The sequence below is a fragment of the Gopherus evgoodei genome, chromosome 6, assembly GCF_007399415.2.
Source record: "Gopherus evgoodei ecotype Sinaloan lineage chromosome 6, rGopEvg1_v1.p, whole genome shotgun sequence".
Taxonomy (NCBI): Eukaryota; Metazoa; Chordata; order Testudines; family Testudinidae; genus Gopherus; species Gopherus evgoodei.
In genome coordinates, this window is record NC_044327.1 from 52,587,838 (window position 1) to 52,606,851 (window position 19,014).

The following is a 19,014-nucleotide window of genomic DNA, read 5'->3' on the forward strand; positions in this document are numbered from 1 at the left end:
TAATATTGTTGGAGAGGAATCAACTGGGAATCAAAGGAAATGATCCTTAAGCCTAACAGAAACAGGTTTTACTTGTTTTATTTCTACTCTCACTGCAGAACTGCTAATCTCTGGCTACGTCTTCACTACCCGCCGTATCAGCGGTTAGCAATCCATTTCTTGGGGATCGATATATCGCATCTCATCTAGACGCGATATATCGATTCCCGAACACGCTCCTGTCGATTCCAGAACTCCACCAGAGCGAGCAGCGGTAGCAGAGTCGACAGCGGGAGCTGTGGACGTTGATGCCGCGCCGTGAGGATGGTAGGTAATTCAATCTAAGATACTTCGACTTCAGCTACGTTATTCACATAGCTGAAGTTTTGTATCTTAGATCGATCCCCTCCCCTAGTGTAGACCAGCCCTCTGTTCGCCACTGAAGTCAAGGATGGTATTTGGTCCAATAATATTAATATAGTCATATCCTTTGATGAATAACTTCATCAAAGTAAAAGCAAGTAAGTAATATTGTAATAAGGCTCTTTGTCTTTAAGGTGATTTTTTAGTTTGTTTCTATACAGTTGTCATATAAATGTAGCATGCCAGAAAATGTTCTCAGACACAATAGTGCCTTTGACACATATTCACAATGTCTAATAGCATCAACTGGAGTTCAGTTACCACACAGTTGAGCTCTGTCTATGGCCCATTTTTTAATTTGTTGCTGGCTGCAACAATATTTCTTAAACATAGTCATTCTTTTATTTTCCATTTTTGTTAATGAAGTCCAAAATTAGGAAGATGAGAATCTTTAACCACTTAAACTATTGGCTTACAAACATAGTAAACATCTATGTAATTTCCACTAAATATACCACTGATAAATGCATCACATCACTGTTCTTCAAATACTGTTGTTTTTTTCAATAGCCTGTCTGAGAGAGAATCCACTCAGCAATATAAAACAATCCACTCAGCAATATAAAACAATCCCAGAATCCTTTATATGTTTAGGAATTGTTTAAGATGGTCAATTGACTAGAGAAACCTGAATTTCATTTTAATGTTAATATGAAAAGGTGAAGGAAGAGTCTAAGCCTGTTATACTCACTCCAGTTTTCTCATTTCTTTCCCTTATTCAGTCATATGTGATTATTTTAAGGATTAAAAAGAAAAACTGGCTCAGTAGCTCCGAGAGCTCGGAATTAGCAGCAGAGTTACAATTCTCTAGATCTGTTGCAATTAAATCAGAGGGTGAAATCCTGGCCCCACTAAAGTCGGTGAGAGTTTTGCCATTGACTTTAGTGGAGCTAAGATTTTGCCTAGAGAGAATTACAACAGTTAAGTTCTCTCTTTGAGAAAAGCAGTGCTGGCAGATAGCCTGCTACAATCTGTTTCTACTCATGCTATCCAGTAAGCGGTTGCATTTCTATTTGGAAGTTGGAAGGTAAACAATAAATCACTTTAAGAACAACAAGGTAATTATTTCTAAAGTGAATACTGCATTTAAACTGCTCTTATAAGACATTTATTATGTAACATGCATGCTAATTTTCCTAGTATCTGACTGCATTTTCCAATAATATGCTTTTGACATACACATTTGCGAAAAATATAGTGAACACTTTTTGTTTTAAAGCAGAAAGGTGCAAACTGTAGAATATACAATTTCATATCCTTTAAAAAAGTTAATGTGCTTTTTTTGTCTTTGTTTTGCTGTTAGTTGGTAGGATATAGAGCAAATCATTCATGTTGTGTATTAAAAAAAAACTTTGGAGAGATTTCAAAATAACTCACATTAAATACACTTTTTCTCCATCTTGGACTGCAAAAAAGCAGTTTCTCTTATATAAATAAATAAATAAATAAATAAATAAATAAGGTCTTAACCTGTTTTCTCTATTGTGAACCTAGTATTGCATTGTAACTCACTTTTTGACTGAACTGTTAATGTGCCAAATCCTGTCGTCTTTACCTAGGCAAGTCTTCTATTAATCCCACTAGAGACGGGGCCAATAAAAGTTTTCTCTAAGTAAAAACTGCCAGATATGGTTCCCTGAATAGTCTCAGTTGTTCAGACCACAAATTTAAATAATAAATATAACCTCCTTTTGCCAATTTAAAGGCAATAAATCTAATTGTTTACTGTATGTTTATCATAAGATGCAGGCAAAATTCTAATTCAGATGCAGTAATTATACAGAAGTTTGATTTGGCAAATCTGGCAATATGAGCAAAATCATTCTCCTCTGTCTCTCACACACCTGCCTGCAACTTCATAGACAATCTGTTCATTTACCAGTCATATTGTGCTCTTATCAGCAATGTTTGAACTGAATAATTTCCACAGAGGCCTTTGTAGAGGGAGTCCAGAGTATGTCTCCCTGGGGGAAAATGTTTCTGTATCTGCACACCGTATGATATAAACTGTCATGCTCCAAAGGCAAGTATTTGCTCTTTGGAAATATCTTGGGGCCAGAGGTACAAGCCATCCCTGGAAATGATGGTTTAGCTGGGTCCAGAGAGGAGGATCTCCAGCTGACCCGAGGAGATTTTCCTCCCTCCCCACCCTTCAGTTCAAACACTGCTTATCAGCATAATACTAAGGAGGGACATAATACGGTAAGAGGAGAGAATCAATATCACATTTAGCCACATAACCCCTTTATTTCCCCCAAATGTACAATAGTTCATAAATTGGTAGCTCCAGGGTTATCTTCTTCTCCACACCCTCCAACCCTGAACAGTCAGCACCAAGACTTGTAAGGAAAAATATTTGTGTTATCTCCAGTGTCCTTGAAAGCTATGATAAGTTATCCAACATGCATTTATACATTCTAGATTTCTTCACTGGCATTTCTTTCTCTTCTAAATCTGCATTATGTAGATACATCACCTTCCATTACAGTTATATGCAAACAGCATAAGTAATTGGCATCCAATCCTTCCATAGTGATAATAAGGAATTAATTTGTTTTCTTCTATTTGCTTTAAAATTAGAAATCCTTTCCTACTTTTTTCATTCTTGGTTTTATTTTCTAACTATGATTTGAGTTTTTGGGAGGTTTTTTTCATAGCAAACCACAAACTCCTCTTTTAAAAAAATCTATTGTATTTCTTTCATAACAGCTACTAATAAATAGGGTTTCACATGGTTCCTCATTGTCTATAGGTTTCACGTTGTGTTCTATGAGACTACATGGTTGCTTCATAACAGTGCAATTTTCACATGACCACACATTTGCCTTTCAGCTTCTCTTTCCTTTTCTGCTGTTTGCTTTTTTTACCATCAATTTGTAAACTTACAGTCCTGCGTTTCTCTAGGTTTAGCAACTCTTGGAACAGCTCTTTCACATTGTGGTTCAACTTGGCAGAAGTCTCCATAAAGGCACACTTCCACTTCTTGGCCATGGCTTCTCCATCACTGCTCTCCACCTCTCGGTTTTGGTTTTCATCACTTTTATTCCCCACTAGCATAATTGGAATGCTTTCCACATCCCCTTTAATCTGACAGATTTGTTCATAGATGGGTTTGAGTTCCTCCAAGGACTGTCGGCTAGTGATTGAAAAAACCAAAATGAAAGCATGTCCTTTGGAAATAGACAGACGCTGCATGGCTGGAAACTGATGGCTCCCTGTAGTATCGGTAATCTGCAAAGTGCATATGCTCTTATCACAGCTGATCACCTGCCTGTAGGTATCTTCAATGGTAGGAATGTAGCTCTCTTTGAAAGTGCCTTTCACGAACCTCAAGACCAAGGAACTTTTGCCAACTCCTCCAGCTCCAAACACCACCACCCTGTAATCATTGCTTTGCTCAGGCATGCTTTTCACTGTATGTAATGCTCAGCTAGGGGGGAAAAAACCTAGGAAGGAAAATGTAACAAAATATTAATACAGCTTTTCATGGGGAAGATGCTTTATAACGTCTATGGTAAGAGACATGAGAAAATGACTGAAGTAATGGCATATTAATAATACATAATGACTCAAAAGGACTGATCATGGGTTATAGAGCAATTCATCTCAACACAGTTTCTAGATTCCAACTCACTGCAGGTTGATAATGGATGAAAATGACTGCTATTTTGTGCTTAACTGGTGGCCTTTGTAAATTGAATGCATAACTTTAAGTCCAGTTACTAGTGGGAAAATGTACATGGCCCAAAAAATACCCATCCATTTGACATCCTTGTTGACAGTCTGTCTACCAAGAGATTGAATTGGCTATGGAGATGGAGCTACACTCTCACCCATAGAAGACATAGTTCAGGTCATTGTTGAAACATATTGATGGGGAGATCAGTGTGTGCGAACTTATCCTTCTGCCCATGCTATACCTCTTCTGTGGATAGAGAATTTGTTTCCAGTGTTGTACAATTCATACCTTTCAGAAGCAAAACTTAAAACTAATGGATAAGTGCTAATATTTCATTGGTAGCACTAAGTGTTTCATAGTCTGTCTTTGGGGGTTTTCACCACTTTGGTTTTATCTCAAAAATATTGTTTTATTTCCTAAATGAGCATGCTCATTTATAATTCAAGAGGGAAACTCTAGTTTTTTATTCTGATATTTTTTATTGCACATTGTAATTTTTGCATGCTAATATTTGTCTACATTTACCAGAAAAGAGATTTCTGCATCTTCATAGAACTTGGAAAAGAATTATATTGTGAAATCTATCAAAGGGAGGATAATGCACGGTATACTTGGTAGTAATTTCTCTGTCAACCTTGAAGTTCAGCAGGTTCAGCAAGATTACCTGTCACCAAAAATCTCTCCCTAAGCAATTAACTATGAATCTGGTCATAATAATAATAATAATAATAATAATAATAATAATAATAATAATAATAATAATAATGTATTCCATGTGTAAAGAGGTATCCAAGGTTCTGTTAACTAAGGTAGTTCCAGAATTAGAGAAAGTTTGGCTATAATCAGGGGTTTATCTAAGGGCTAAATCTTGCTGACTTTGGAACTGACACAGTACTCATTTATAAAAAATGGAAAAATTCCCATTCACTTCAATGGGTGTTTGTCAGGCCATGAATGATACAAAACATCTCTGCATTTCAGTGAGACTTATGCAGGCATAAGGGCTGACAATTTGGACCTTAAAAGAGGAAGCAAAGAAGAAAGGAAATCTAGTTCATAGTTTAATTGAGTTTAAGGCCAGAAAGGGACCCTTAGATCGTGTAGTCTGACATCCTGTGTATTAAAGGCCATTAAATGTCACCCAGTTACCTCTGTGAAGAGCCCAATAACTTGTTTGACTAAAGCATATAATCCAGAAAGGCATGCCTCTAAGACATCAAGAGATGGAGAATTTGCTCCTTATTTCCAATTTGAATGTCAGGCTTCAGTTACCATCATTGGTTTTTGTTATCCCTTTGATCAAAAAATTGAAGAGCTCTTTTGGTACTTGGTATTTTCTCCCTTAAAAGTACTTACACACTGTAAACAAGTCACCTCTCAGTCTTCTCTCTGATAAACTAAACAGATGGAGTGCCTTAAGCCTCTCACTGTCAGGTACTTTTTCCAGCTCTCAAATCATGTTTTAGTTTTTTTCACCCTCTCCAATTTTTCAACATCATTTTAAAAAATATATGCTGTTCTGGTATCCCCAGTATTCTAGTATTGGTCTCACCAACTTCACACACAGAGGTAAAATCACCTCCCTATTCCTACTCTCTACTCCCTTGTTTATATATCAAAAGATTGCATTAGCCCTGTTTGCCACAGCATTGCATTGGGAGCTCATGTTGAATTGCTTGCCCACTCTGATCCATAACTCCTTTTCAGAGTCACAACCTTCCTAGATACAGTCCCCCATTTTGTAGATCTGGCCTGCATTCTTTGTTCCTAGATCACTGAGCCTATTACAGTCCCTCTGGAACACTAGAACCTTCACCCCCATTTGATGATGATTCTCTATTGGCAACTATTTTTCTGATATCTGTCCGCTATCCAGTTCTTAATCCATTTAACAGGTGCTTTATTGATATTTTATTGTTCCAATTTTTAAATCAGAATGTTGTGTGATCCTAAGTCAAATGTATTAAGAAAGTCTGTTTATTACATCTACACAATTACCTTTATTTACCAAATTTGTAATATCAAAGAATGAAAACACGTTTGTTTGAAAAGACCCATTTCTATAAAACCAGGTTGACTGGTATTAATTATATTCCTCTCCTTTAATTCTTTATTAGTCAAAATCCCGCATCAGCTCTTCCACTGATGTTAGACTAACAAGCCTTTAGGGATTCAAGCCACCTTGTTTTCCCTTTTTTAATAGTGGCAAAATGATAGCACACTTCCAGTCCTCTGGTATTTCCCCATGTATTTTATTAAAAATTAACATCCGTGGGCCAGAGACCTCCTCAGCCAGTTCTTTTAGGACTCTGAGGTGCAAATTATCTGGGTCTGCTGATTTTTAAAATGTTTATCCTTAGTAGATGTTGTCATTTAACATCCTCCTTGGTTACTAATAGACTGGAAAGTACAAATGTGATCCAAGCACATTATCCTCCTCCTGCTTTCCAAATACAGAACAGAAATATTTATCGGACACTTCTTCTGTGTCTGGATCATTATTAACAGTTATACAATATCCATTTAGTAATGGACCTATACTATTTCTAAGATTTCTTGTGTTCCTAATATACTTTAAAAATCTCCTTATGTTCTTACTCCTCTTAGCTATAGATTTTTCCCTGATAAAAAAAAATTGGGTTTGTTTAGTTTGGAAAAGAGAAGATTGAGAGGGGACACAACAGTTTTCAAATACATAAAAGGTTGTTACAAGGAGGACAGAGAAAAATTATTATTCTTAACTGCTGAGGATAGGACAAGAAGCAATGGGCTTCAATTGCAGCAAGGGAGGTTTAGGTTGGACATTAGGAAAATCTTCCTAACTGTCAGGGTGCTTAAGCACTGGAATAAATTGCCAAGAAAATTGTGGAATCTTCAGCACTGGAGATTTTTAAGAGCAGGTTAGACAAACACCTGTCAGGGATGGTCTAGATAATACTTAGTCCTGCCTGGAGTGCAGGAGACTGGACTAGATAAGCTCTCAAAGTCCCTTCCAGTCCCATGATTCTATGTTTTCATCTTATTTTATCAAATTAGCTATACTTCATAACTTCTCATTTACATTGATTGCTATTCATTTCCCGTTTTTCTGTGTATTATATATTGCTTTTTTGATTTCTAATTACTGCCTTCACATTTCCACTGAACCAGGGTGGGCTTTCAGTCAATGTTGTCTTCTTTCTTGATTGTGGAATTGTGGATTTGGGGCCAGTTAGAACTCCTGTTTTCAATGTTCATTAATGTTTTCCTCCTAATCAGTTTTTCTCATATTTTTCCTCAGCTTTGGGAAATTAGCCCTTTTGGAGCTATCTGTGTGTGTATACTATATAAAATGTGTGTGTTACTGGTTGGAAGTGTCCTCTGTTTGCCCATATTGAATGTAATCAGGTGATGATCACTGGGTCCTAGGCAACCATAAACTTCTAGTACAGTGATTAATTCACTTCCATCTTGTCATAATGAGTTTAGCCCTATTCATCAGTTTCCAAATAGAATTTTAGAGATGGAATTATATAAAAGGTGTGCTTAGTGAATAACTTTGCTTTCATAGTCTTTCTGATCTAGATGGAGACTAAAGAAGATAGAGAAATTTTGCCTCAGTGGTAGGACTGTTTATTTATAGAACCTCAATACTTTGTGGGCACCAACCATCTGACCATTACCCCCTCTCCATGCTTGGGGAGGGGGCAGGAGAAGTGAAGCAGTGAAGGCATGCTCGGGATGCTTGTGCTCGTGTGTGGAGCAGGGGTGAGCTGGGGCAGTGAGAGGTGCCTCAGGGTGGAGATTGGGGAGTGAGAAGCTTGCGGCGCCAATCAGCTTAGGCGCCGCAAGCCTGGGAGGTGGGAGAAGTGAAGCAGCGAAGGCATGCTTGGGGTGCTCGTGCTTGGAGCAGGGGTGAGCTGGGGCAGTGGGGGGTGCCTCAGGGCGGAGGGCGGGGAGCTGTCACAAGGGAGGGGCCTCAGGTCAGAGAGGGGGAGCTGCCGTGGGGATGGCGCCTCAGGGTGGGGCCGCAGCAGGGGGCAGGGTGCAAGGTGGAAGTTTCGCCTAGGGCGCAAAACATCCTTGCACCTGCCCTGGGCACTTCAGTGGATGTAAATAAGTAACCAGATTCTGCAAGCACTCTGCAAATGGAATTCTTATTGGCTTCTCCTGTTCTGTAGTCTGCACTCACATGAGTCATCCCATAGTCAATGAAGGCAAAGATACTACTGACTCCTTTTTAGTGCCTAAGAATCTAAACAAAACTAAACACCTACCTTGGAGCACAAACATATGGGTGGATCTGAAGAGTGTGGCCTTTATCGTGCTAGTGAAAATAGATCTACATATTTGTGCACGTAATTGTATGCTTAATTGAACCTAACTGTACATTTATTATTTTAATGTAGCCATATCTGGATAGTGTCTTTTTGCTGCATTAATATCCCTTAGAAAAAAAGTCTAGCTGACAGGTTAATACAGAAAGGTAAAGAAAAGATACAGCAAATGGCCAAAACGATCTTAAAGTGGACCTCACTTGTGAGCAGTCATAAGCAGAGGTTTTCATGACCATTTGGTTGTTAAACAGGCAAAAATTGACCATATTTATCAGTGAACAAAAATTTCCATGACAAAAATGATATTTTTCTGCCCGTTTTCATGACAAAACAGTGAATTTTTTAAAAATGTTGCTCCAGGTGGAAACACAACACTCTTAAAGGGAAAATGAAAATAGTTGGTTTTTTCTTGTAACCCAAAGATTCCGTGCCTGTCAAAAGCATCTTTAATTCTAGTGGTGAATAAAAAAATGTTTTGTAAATATATGGAGCCTAATCCTCAGTAGATTTAAAATCATCATAGCACCATTGAAGTCAAACCACCACTCCACTGCCAATTCATACCAGCTGAGGGTCTGGCAGAGGGATTGTTCATGCCATTTTTATCAGCAGAAAGAATATCTTCACAGTGCTCATGGCAATGTAGTTGTATGTTAGAACAGAAACTCAGCCAGGAGAAAATATTAACTCAAAATAACTTCTGTCTTTCTTCAGAGCATTTAAGTACAATACAAAGCTACTAGCAAAGTCACATCAGGTTGAAACATGGTGTGTAGAGTGCAAGACCTAATGAAAGTAATTAAAATTCTCTCATACATTCAGTTTGCCTGAAAAAACAGAAAACAAAATTGTTGTCTGAGTGTTTTGTCATATTCAGCTCCTGCTTTGATTAGTTACTGTGGCAAATGGCCTTGTTTTTATAATTGTTTTTTGTTAATCCATATATTGATTTAAAGTTTTTCTCCATGATGGCAACTCCATGCTCTCCAGGATGCTATTGGACAACGGATGTTAAGGTCTTTAAAAAAGTCTCTTTTATTTATTATTAATATACCTTTGCAAAGTGTAGGTTTTGTATGTATTTGAACTGTTTTGGAGCTAACCTTCTTTATAGTAAGGGAGGGGAATTTCCTGGTGTCTGACATTAAGTGTAACAAAATCCTTCATGTGGTGATGTGAAGAGGGACTTCAAAGCTATGGTATGATTGTGCTTTGATCAGATCATTTAAGTGGTGCAAAAAAATCATTAAGCCAATTGACCTGTGATTTCTCTGGGTTTTCTTAATGCCTGCTGTGCAATATAGAATTTAGAATGAAATATATTCCAGGAACCTCTTAACAGTATTGCTGTGCATTCTCTTTGCCTGCAGCTATTCTACCTTATGCTGTCAGATCTCACAAGCTAGTAAGCAGGATCAGCAAGAGGACTGAAAACCTCTAGATGCAGCAGGAAAAGGAACCGGTGACTTGTTAGGTGTCCTTTGAGCCAGTAGAGAATGACAGCATGGTGAGAGGGGCACAATTTTTAGAGATGTCATCTTTCAGATCAGATGTAAAAAAAAAACCCTGGTCATTAAAGATCCTCTGGTACTTTTCATAAGTACAGTTGTCAACCCCTATGTTCTCACCAATTCCAGCTTGAGTAATTACATTCTTTTGAGATATATTAACGCATGATTGGGATAACCACTGCAGCAGTGCTGATGTTTGGGTGGAAGGAGCATGTGGTTAGGCACCCTGGGAATGGGTGGATTAGTATCTTTAAAAAATGCATTAGGCTTTAGAGTTTTGCCATTGGTCAATATTTGTTCATTTGTCTTTTAAAAAGTGATAGGAGACCTCCCAAGCACATTTGTTTATGCAGGCATTCCTATGTATTTTTCAGTGGGCTATGGAAAATACATAGGAGTTTTAGTGTTCAGCTAAATTAAAGCTAGAGAATTCTACATTATTATCTTTAAGAATAATGGGCATGTTGTTTGATCAACTAATACCAAATCTTCTTTGTGTGTCCCAGAATTTAATAGCCTTTGTTATTCTTGTTGGTGTATCATGGAGAGGGGGTAATGGTCAGATGGTTGGTGCCCACAAAGTATTGAGGTTCTATAAATAAACAGAGAGTCTGTTCAAGTGATTTAGGTCCCAGGTCACCAAAGCATTTAAACAATTGCAAAAGTGCTTTTCTGCATAGATATGGAGGTAAGTATGTGCTTACTAGTACTTTGTGAAATCAGAGCTATCACTTAGTCTGATTGAACATTGCTCCTGAATACTGGGTATAGGGCATGCATGTAGCAAAAAAGCTGTTGAGAGTGAAAAAAATATAATTAAAAAGAAAATCAGTGATTTTTGTCTAGGTCATTGGGTGCAGCAATTAAAAATTATGTGGTTATTTCTGAATATGCTGGGTCATGTTGAGCGAATGGTGTTCTATTATTGGACACTGGAAAGATCATCATTAATTTGGGTTTAGAATTGCTTTGAAGTAGTCACTGGAAAAATACCAAGTGTGTGGGATGAGGAAGGGAGTTATTAACTGGATCACTGATTGGGTGGAGGTTTGTAGACCTTTTGTTCAGGGACCATGAGCAAAAGCAGGATTAGGGTTTGTTAGGTTTCATGATGAAAGGTAGTCACAATCAAATTGACTAACTGGCTTGTGTGTGAATCCAGTCAGGTGGTAGTAGAATAATCTGGTTTCACAGTGCACAGCACTAGTTTCTATACAGGGAAATCAAAATGATAAGGCTCTGGGCCCAAACATTCCATTTTCTGTCTGGGATGCTCTCTTCAATAATTTTTGCTTAGTTTTTGAGAATAAGTGATGTCTTCTACTCCACATATTTTATAAGATGCACAAACTCAAACTACTCAGAAGGCTTACCTATGTTCTGAACTGCACACAATGCAAATTGAAAGGAAGGGGGTACAAAAGTTGCTTAAAGCTCACTTGTGAACTTTACTGATTTATGTGGCATTGGTCCTCCTGTATTAAATTAGAGCAGCCAAAGGGCTGATGACAGGCCTATGGGGTCACAACCACAGGTAGAAATATATGTATTTTGCAGGAGATTGGACTAGATGAGCATAATCGCTTTAAATAAAACCTATGAATTGGAGTGGCCGCACATACTCTTGTTCAGTTACCACCCATCTTCCTTGCTCTGATACCAGCAAGAAAGGGGAGAGAATAAAGCCACCAGAGCATGTCTCTTGAACTGGGATGATCTTTTCAGGCTGGATACACTGGCTTTATAGCGGATTTCATCCACAATGCAAAATACAGAGGTAATTCTGTAATGAAGAATCTGTCCCAAAATTTGCAAATAAAACAGTGACTTTAATATTGAAAGTATGTTTTTTAGGAACAGGAGTCCTACACTGCTGTCTCAAAGACAAATGAGCATTTAAAGGAGGCAGATCCCAGCAGCTATATCATTCATTGATTACAGAAGCTATGCTCTGATTTTGCAAAGTAACTGGCATGTTTTCAATGAGCAGTCATTAATTTCTATGTTTTTCAAGGTTAAAATATCCACAGAACAACCAATTCTAATTCATGACATTTCTCCTGAGGTTAGTTTAGTTGTGTAGAAAAAAAAGTTTGCACCTGTATGATTAAAAAAAGGTTTAAATAATATTCCAAATTAGTGTCTTTAAAATTGTTTGAACACCTATGAAGTATTGTACAGAAGACATTTTCTGGGTGTGATCCCTCAGTAAAATGAAAAAATTGATATTGTTGTAATAATAAAATCTGGACTAGTTAATAACCCAGGACAATGTCATTTATGGTTATTGCTGTTACTTGTATTACATAGCACCTAGGCGCCGCAGTCATGAACCAGGACCTCACTGTGTTAGGAGCTGTAAAACCACAGAACGAAAAGACAGTCCCTTCCCCAAAGAGCTTACAATCTAAGTGTAAGAAAAGAGACAACAAATGGAGAGAGATGGAAATACAAGGAAACAAAGATGATATTGGTCAGCATAATAGTCTGTGGTCTCAGCATACCAGCAGCCTATTTGTTGGCAATTTTTTATAGGCATTAAGGCAGAGGAGAGTTTTAAGGAGAGTTGGGAGGGAGGATAATGAGGTAGATTTATGGATGTTTATGGGGAGCACCTCCTAAGCATGAGGTGTAGTGTGAGAGAAAATATGAAGGTGATTGTTTGAAAGTGGGCAATAGAGGCTGGCCTTGTGGGCTGACCAGAGGTAGGAGTCAACATCTTGATGGTGAATCAGAGATGATTGGGGTGAGGCCATACAGCGTCTTGAAAGTGAAGACAAGCAGCTTTTGGTTGATGTGATAGAGAAAAGGGAGCGAATGGAGGGATTCAACGAGGGCTGACATGGTCAAAGCAACAGGGTAGGAAAATGATTTTTGCTCCAACATTCTGGATGAATGGGAGTGGAGCAAGATAATGTTTGTCAAGGCCAAAGAGAAACATATATCAGTAATTGAAACTCAAGATGATTATAGCCTAGACAAGAGTTTTAGCTGTGTGGATGGATAGTAAAGGCCATATCTTAGAGATCTTATCCTGAAAGAATTGGCAAGATATAGACACAGTCTGGATGTAAGGACCAAGAGAGAGGTCCAAGTCAAAGATGATATCCATATTATGAGCATGAGACTTAAAGATAAGGACATGTTTAAGTGCTTTGTTAGATTGTGACCAGAGTGCACTGTGCATTGGAGGATTGAGCACTAGAGAAATGCATATGTAAATATGAATGGATTTCATAAAATGACAAAACCAAAAGGCAAACTAATATTATCCAGAATAATGAGTACCAGTCAAATATCTGTTTAACAAACCCCCATGTTAATTTTTAGTTTCTGAAGCTGGTACATTTAAAAAAAAAAAGATCTTTAATAGTTTTGGTTCTGAATTAGCAAGGTAGTTAAACTCAGGCTTCACTTTAACCACATGAGAAGTCCTATTGATTTAGTGGAATTACTCCTATTCTTAAAGTTACACATACATTTAAGTACCATGCTGAATCAGCACTTTCGTTCTTTAAACACTTAGGGCCAAATCCTGCTTGCCTTTCTCTCAGGAGTAGTTCCAATTAAACTGAAGTTGAGGTAAGTGAACAGGATTTAGCCCTTACAAAATCAAATACAATGCTGTTAAATTTATTTATTATATGCCAGTCTGTCAAATCCTACAATCTTTATTCAGTCAGAGTAAGGACTGCAAGATTAGATTTTAGGCCCTGATCCTGCAAACACTTATGAGTATGTATAACTTTTCTGCATTTAGACAAATTGACTAGTGTGAGATAAACACCAAATTGTGAAACTCATGATAAAATCACAAGACTTAGCAACTATTTACTGTTTTATATAAATATATATATATAAAAATATAAAAGATATATACATACTTCAGACTACTTTCTTTTCCTTAGAGGGAATAACAGAAAAACTACAAAAGTTTTATTTATTCTAACTGCACAGTCCTTTAGTCTTGAATAGCTTAATTTTACTGTTATGACAAAAAGCTATTGGTCCAAATCTTCAATGGAAGCAGAATAGTTAGAGATAGGACTACAGGATTTGGCTCATTCTTATGAAAAACTATAACAAATTTTTTCTTCTATTGCTAGGAAGATAGTGATGACTATCATGAACACTTGGCCAGATTCTGATACCTTTACTCATGTTGAATAGAACCTTACTCCAGAATAGTCCCATTAAAGTCAACTATACTATCTGTGTAATAAAGTATTGGAACCTGGCCTATTGTCTTAATATCTGAATTTCACAAGATAAAACCCCTTTACTAAACAATCAATGCAGTGATTTAAACTACATTTTGAAGCGGTTTGTAAAATAAGGATTTAATATAAGATCTGGGTATAGTTTGTGGACTGTTGTATAGCAATAATGAGTTTCTGAAGGGGTTTCTAATTGTTCATATAAATCTATTCTCTGCCAGACTGCAGGAGTGAACAGGCAAAGTTGAATTTGTTTTATAAGTTTATATTTTTCTTTACTTTAAAGTAAACACTTTCAACATTTATTTTCAAAACCCACAACTCTTCCTTTTGGCATCTCTTGAATTTCAGAAGACTGAAAACTTTTTGTTTACTAAAAATAAAAGAATAATAAAACCCTGTTTGTTAGTTTAAACTTTGAGTAGTTTCTCTGTGTTTCAGGTAAATACTGTATATGTATGTTTCATTATATTTTTTCTCATTTCAGCCAATGTTACAAGAAAGAAGACGCATGAATTAAGAGCAAAACAGTATCATTAAGACTAAATGAGAAGTAAATATAAATAAGTAAATTAAATACAATCAAACATACTTATATATAAAAAAATATTTTCCCAGTCATTTTCTGTTGAAGTTTTCAATGTTTAGTTAAAGAAATTTGGCAGATTTTAAGGAGACCATCTTTCTCCATCGGGGCTTATTTTTAATATAGCAATATTTCAGTTATCAGCTGTAGCTGATATTTGATTGTGGAAATTACCGATTTTTTCAAATAAGATAAAAACCTAGTTAGACTTGCTTGGAGAAGAAAAAGATACAACTACATTATTTTATTTTATTTTATTTATATCTCAGCTGTGCATGACATTGAATTTTAAGTCAGAGTTACTGGACATTAAATGGAAGCACCTTGTACAACCCAGAAATGGATTTGCCTTTTGCATGCTGTTGCCTTGCTGCACAGCCATCTTAAAGCAGGAATACAAAAGGATGCAAGCATTTCAGTGCCACTGATCCAGTCTCAACCAGAAACTATCCCATTAGCTGCAATCACTATTAGGTAGGCAGCATTTCACTGCTTCAGGGTTTGGCAGCACTCCCACCCCTTAGGAAATCTGGGAGATTGATCTCTGTTACATCAGTTTTCCTCTGATGTTACATTCATTTGCTCCAGAGGAGCTGCTGATGATTTTCATTGTGTGAGAGGAAAATTAGAGTCTTCATGTCACTAGTATAAGTCTCTTCTTCCTCATTTTAAGGTGCTGATGAATTTTGCTCTTCTCTTTTTCTTTACATCCTATTCAAGCGTTGTACAAGATCTGGGAAAGGGATTATTGTTTGGATTTTTTTTAATAATCTCAAACAGAAAATAGGTCAAGGTTCAATTTAGATTTAAAGACATGTTCTCACCTGGAAGTTCTTATTTGCTGTCTTTCCAGTAATTAGAGTAACATAATTTAATTGGTCCCTAGTTCCATGTGAAACTTTGATATAACCCCAGAAAACAACTGTTTGCTGATCCCATTTTTTTTCTTGCTAAACTGAAACTGAAGATAACCAAATAGACTGAATTTGTTTTTTAAAAGGTGACATTTTGCTGTGGACAAGGTGCCTTTTACTAGAATGTGTGTTTAAAAAGAAAGAGGGAGGGGGGAAAAAGTCCACATTTCTAACATCATGTAACAGCCTTCAGAAATGCACAGTGGTTGTTTTTCCTCATGGATCTAGTCTGTAACATTGATGCTTGCTTGATTAAAGCACCATGAAAAGTATTAAAAGAAAAAAATCTGGAGAACCGAATAGCATGTCAATATACGGTAAAGGCAGTAAACTATTGGACCAAATCTTCTGATGTGAGTGCAGTTCCGACTGAAGCGTGTAAATGCTGTGATGCACATATGCAAATTGGGGGTGAAGTGCACAAATGTGTACATTGATTTTAGAAGTTTTGCCCCTAATGCAAAAACATTCTTGGAGATGCACAGCAAAATACAACAAATACAGTATAATAAAATGATGCCCCTTTTGAATTATAAACACACACAATGAAGGATCTTGTTAAAAATAAACTGGTGGGGAGCGAATAAATAGAGACCCTCAAATGATCATAGTAAAATCACATTTGAACAAGAAAATAGTGAGGTGCTTTTTAAAAGGGTGCTGGGAGGAAAACGAAAGAGACTTCAGTGGGGAATGCATTCCACATCATACCACAACAAAATTGTGATCATCTGCTAGCTTTGGACACAATGGTGGGACCTTCAAAGGGTCAGATGTGTCTGAGCACAAATTTTTGTCACACAAAGCTCAATGAGCAGACTGGTCTTGAATGTATAGCCAGAGCCAATAGCAGCAAAAGCTTTAAAAACAAGGAGTACCAATTCATATTTGAATCCACTACTTTAAAGAATAGAAATGAAAAGAATACAGGTGAGGTGTAATATAATCATGGTAGCTCAAACTGGTGAGCAGTCATGCTACAGAACAAATGCCAAATGCTGGTGCATCTTTAAGAGGTCTTTCTTTGAAGAGATTATTACAGTGGCTGAGCTTCAGGGTCACAAAGGCATGCATTTCTGCTATTAGACCAACTTGGAATAAACAAAAGTGCAGCAAAGCTGGGTGAAAATCACTTCGGTTCTTGGCTTTCAATGCAGAGGACGTGATTAAAAGTGATACCAAGGTTCTTAATCTTTGTGGCCACACGCCTACACAAATAGAGACACAAAGAAGAGACCTCCTGCTATCAACAACATCTACTGAACAGTAAGACTTCTGTCTTCCTAGGGTTGAGGACGAAAATAGCTGGATGTATCATTCAAATGTTTTTCCAGACTTTAGGATTCTATAGGGCAATAGATTTACAGCTGAACCACTGAAATTCTGTGGTTAGAAATGACCACATGCAATGGGAGATAGGATGGAATCTTGTGGTGTCACTCATTTAACAATCCTTAGCAATGACACACCTGTCAGTCCCCAAGGACTGACTAATAAAATGCAGTAAATGTAACTGGAATCCTGGGTGGCAGTTCCCTACACCCCAGAAAAAATCATCAATCAGTGACGAAACACCAAAATAGCCAGTTGACCCAAATCTACGAACTGTAGGATCTATAAATACTTTTGATTCAGTGCAATCTGTAAACTCTGGCAAAGGTAGCCATAAAGATCAACCATAAAAGTTTCATTTATAGTGATATCTGTGTGTGTGTGTGTGTGTGTGTGTGCAGTGTGCATACATGGACTATATATATATTTTGTGTATATATATATATAGGCAAATAAATATTTACTTCATATAATTTGTGCGTGTGCGTGTGTTTAAAAAATACTTTTAAGAATATTACTTAAGTCTTGTTGCTCTGTCCTGACCTTTCACACCATTGTGATTGTGTACTTCAGCATATACAACAGCCCACATTTTACAGAGAAAACAGCAATAAGACTAAAGTGAGCTTTTGAGTAAAAATAAAAAGAGTCAGCCTGCAAGAGGAATACTCACGAGTTGTCTAAAATTTAGTTCTATTACTTTAGAAAAAGAGAAAATCTTTTTATTATTTGATTCATACTCAACATTTCCCCCTCCTCGTTTCCTTTATATATGGATAAATGTCTTCATCAATATCTTTTTAACCAATGGGTTGAATAAGTGTAAATGAGGGCAGAATTTAGCCCATCATATCTGAAAGAAAATCTTTTTCAAATGTTGTTACAAAGCTGTTACTGATATCCCAGTACACTAAGAAATATTTTTCCACAGATGGCCAGTACTCTTGTCACCAGCTCTGGTCTTTTTTCCCCAACCATTACTTATAACATAACATGTCATTTGCATGAGACATACAGTTAGGACAAAATCTTGCAATCTTCACTCATGCAAAATTCCCATTGACTTCAGTGGGACTTTTGCCTGAGGAAGGACTGCTGGATTTGGCTAAGAAAAAAAAATTCACCTACTGTTAATACATAGCTAATGTTTCTTATACAATGCTGAGTAGAAAAATGATTTAAGAAGGTTACCTGAGAAGGAACACAACTCCGTCAAATGCTCTTCAGTTTTTGCCTGTCATAGTACCAGTAGTACAGCCTTTCTGTTGTGGGTTTTCTCCGAGAGAAAGCTGTCTGTTTTTAAATAAAGGAGCTGTAACTCAGCTGGCTGCTTCTCTCTTGTGTCTTGTTGGTTGTTGCTGTCTGATCCTTGTTCTGCTGCCTGTGCTCTTGCTGTTCTGGTCCTAGTCTAGTCTCTCTCTCTCTGGGTGCCTGGGACGTGGTTAATGCTTTTGTTGACTTGGTTGCTATCTCCCTCCAGACACACACACATTCTCTGCTCTCAGAGATGAACTGACTTCAGCTTCAGCTGCTGCTGGTACCTAAATGGCGACTGCAAAGCTCATCTAAGCTTTTAAGTGCCACCTACTGAGTAACTGTGGAACATATATATGTTTTCAAGGGCTGGAATTTTCTGGTCACTTTACCAACTGCAATGTTATTTGTACAATTAGTCTTGCATTTCATTATTTTAGTTCCTCCAAACATTTAGTATTCTGTCATTTTAAAACTGTATGTATTCATGTGTGCACAAACACCTCCCTGTCTCTAAGTAGCTAAATATGGAGCAAGCACTTTCCTTTTAGCTTTATAAAGCTCACCATGCTATGCTTGGACTTGTCCTCAGCTGGTGTAAATCAGTGTAGCACAATTCAGGTCACGTGAGCTGTGCTGATCTACATCAGGTGAGGAACTGGACACTTATGGCAAAGCTTTATTGGAAAAATGCAATAAAATAATTTATTGTAAATGAACCAAAATCACTTTTTGGTCTAATGAACTCAAAATTCCACTCACCTGAAGCAAGTGAGGTTTTTTGCTTGTTTGTTATTATGATT

The 19,014-nt window shown here is 37.2% G+C and overlaps 1 protein-coding gene across 1 annotated transcript; it reads right to left on the reverse strand.

The window, feature by feature from the left end:
• Positions 1–354: 354 nt before the first annotated feature.
• On the reverse strand, positions 355–18,504 carry DIRAS2 (DIRAS family GTPase 2). The gene is made up of 2 exons (XM_030567862.1): positions 18,149–18,504; positions 355–3,848 (listed from the first exon to the last, which is right to left on the reverse strand). Exon 2 carries the CDS (start codon positions 3,805–3,807, stop codon positions 3,208–3,210), a length of 600 nt encoding a protein of 199 aa, XP_030423722.1. The 5' UTR covers positions 3,808–3,848; positions 18,149–18,504; the 3' UTR covers positions 355–3,207.
• Between the last annotated feature and the right edge of the window lie 510 nt (positions 18,505–19,014).

Excerpts from the sequence above, each read along its gene's own strand:
- DIRAS2 (XM_030567862.1), bottom strand. The coding sequence starts at position 3,807 with ATGCCTGAGCAAAGCAATGATTACAGGGTGGTGGTGTTTGGAGCTGGA.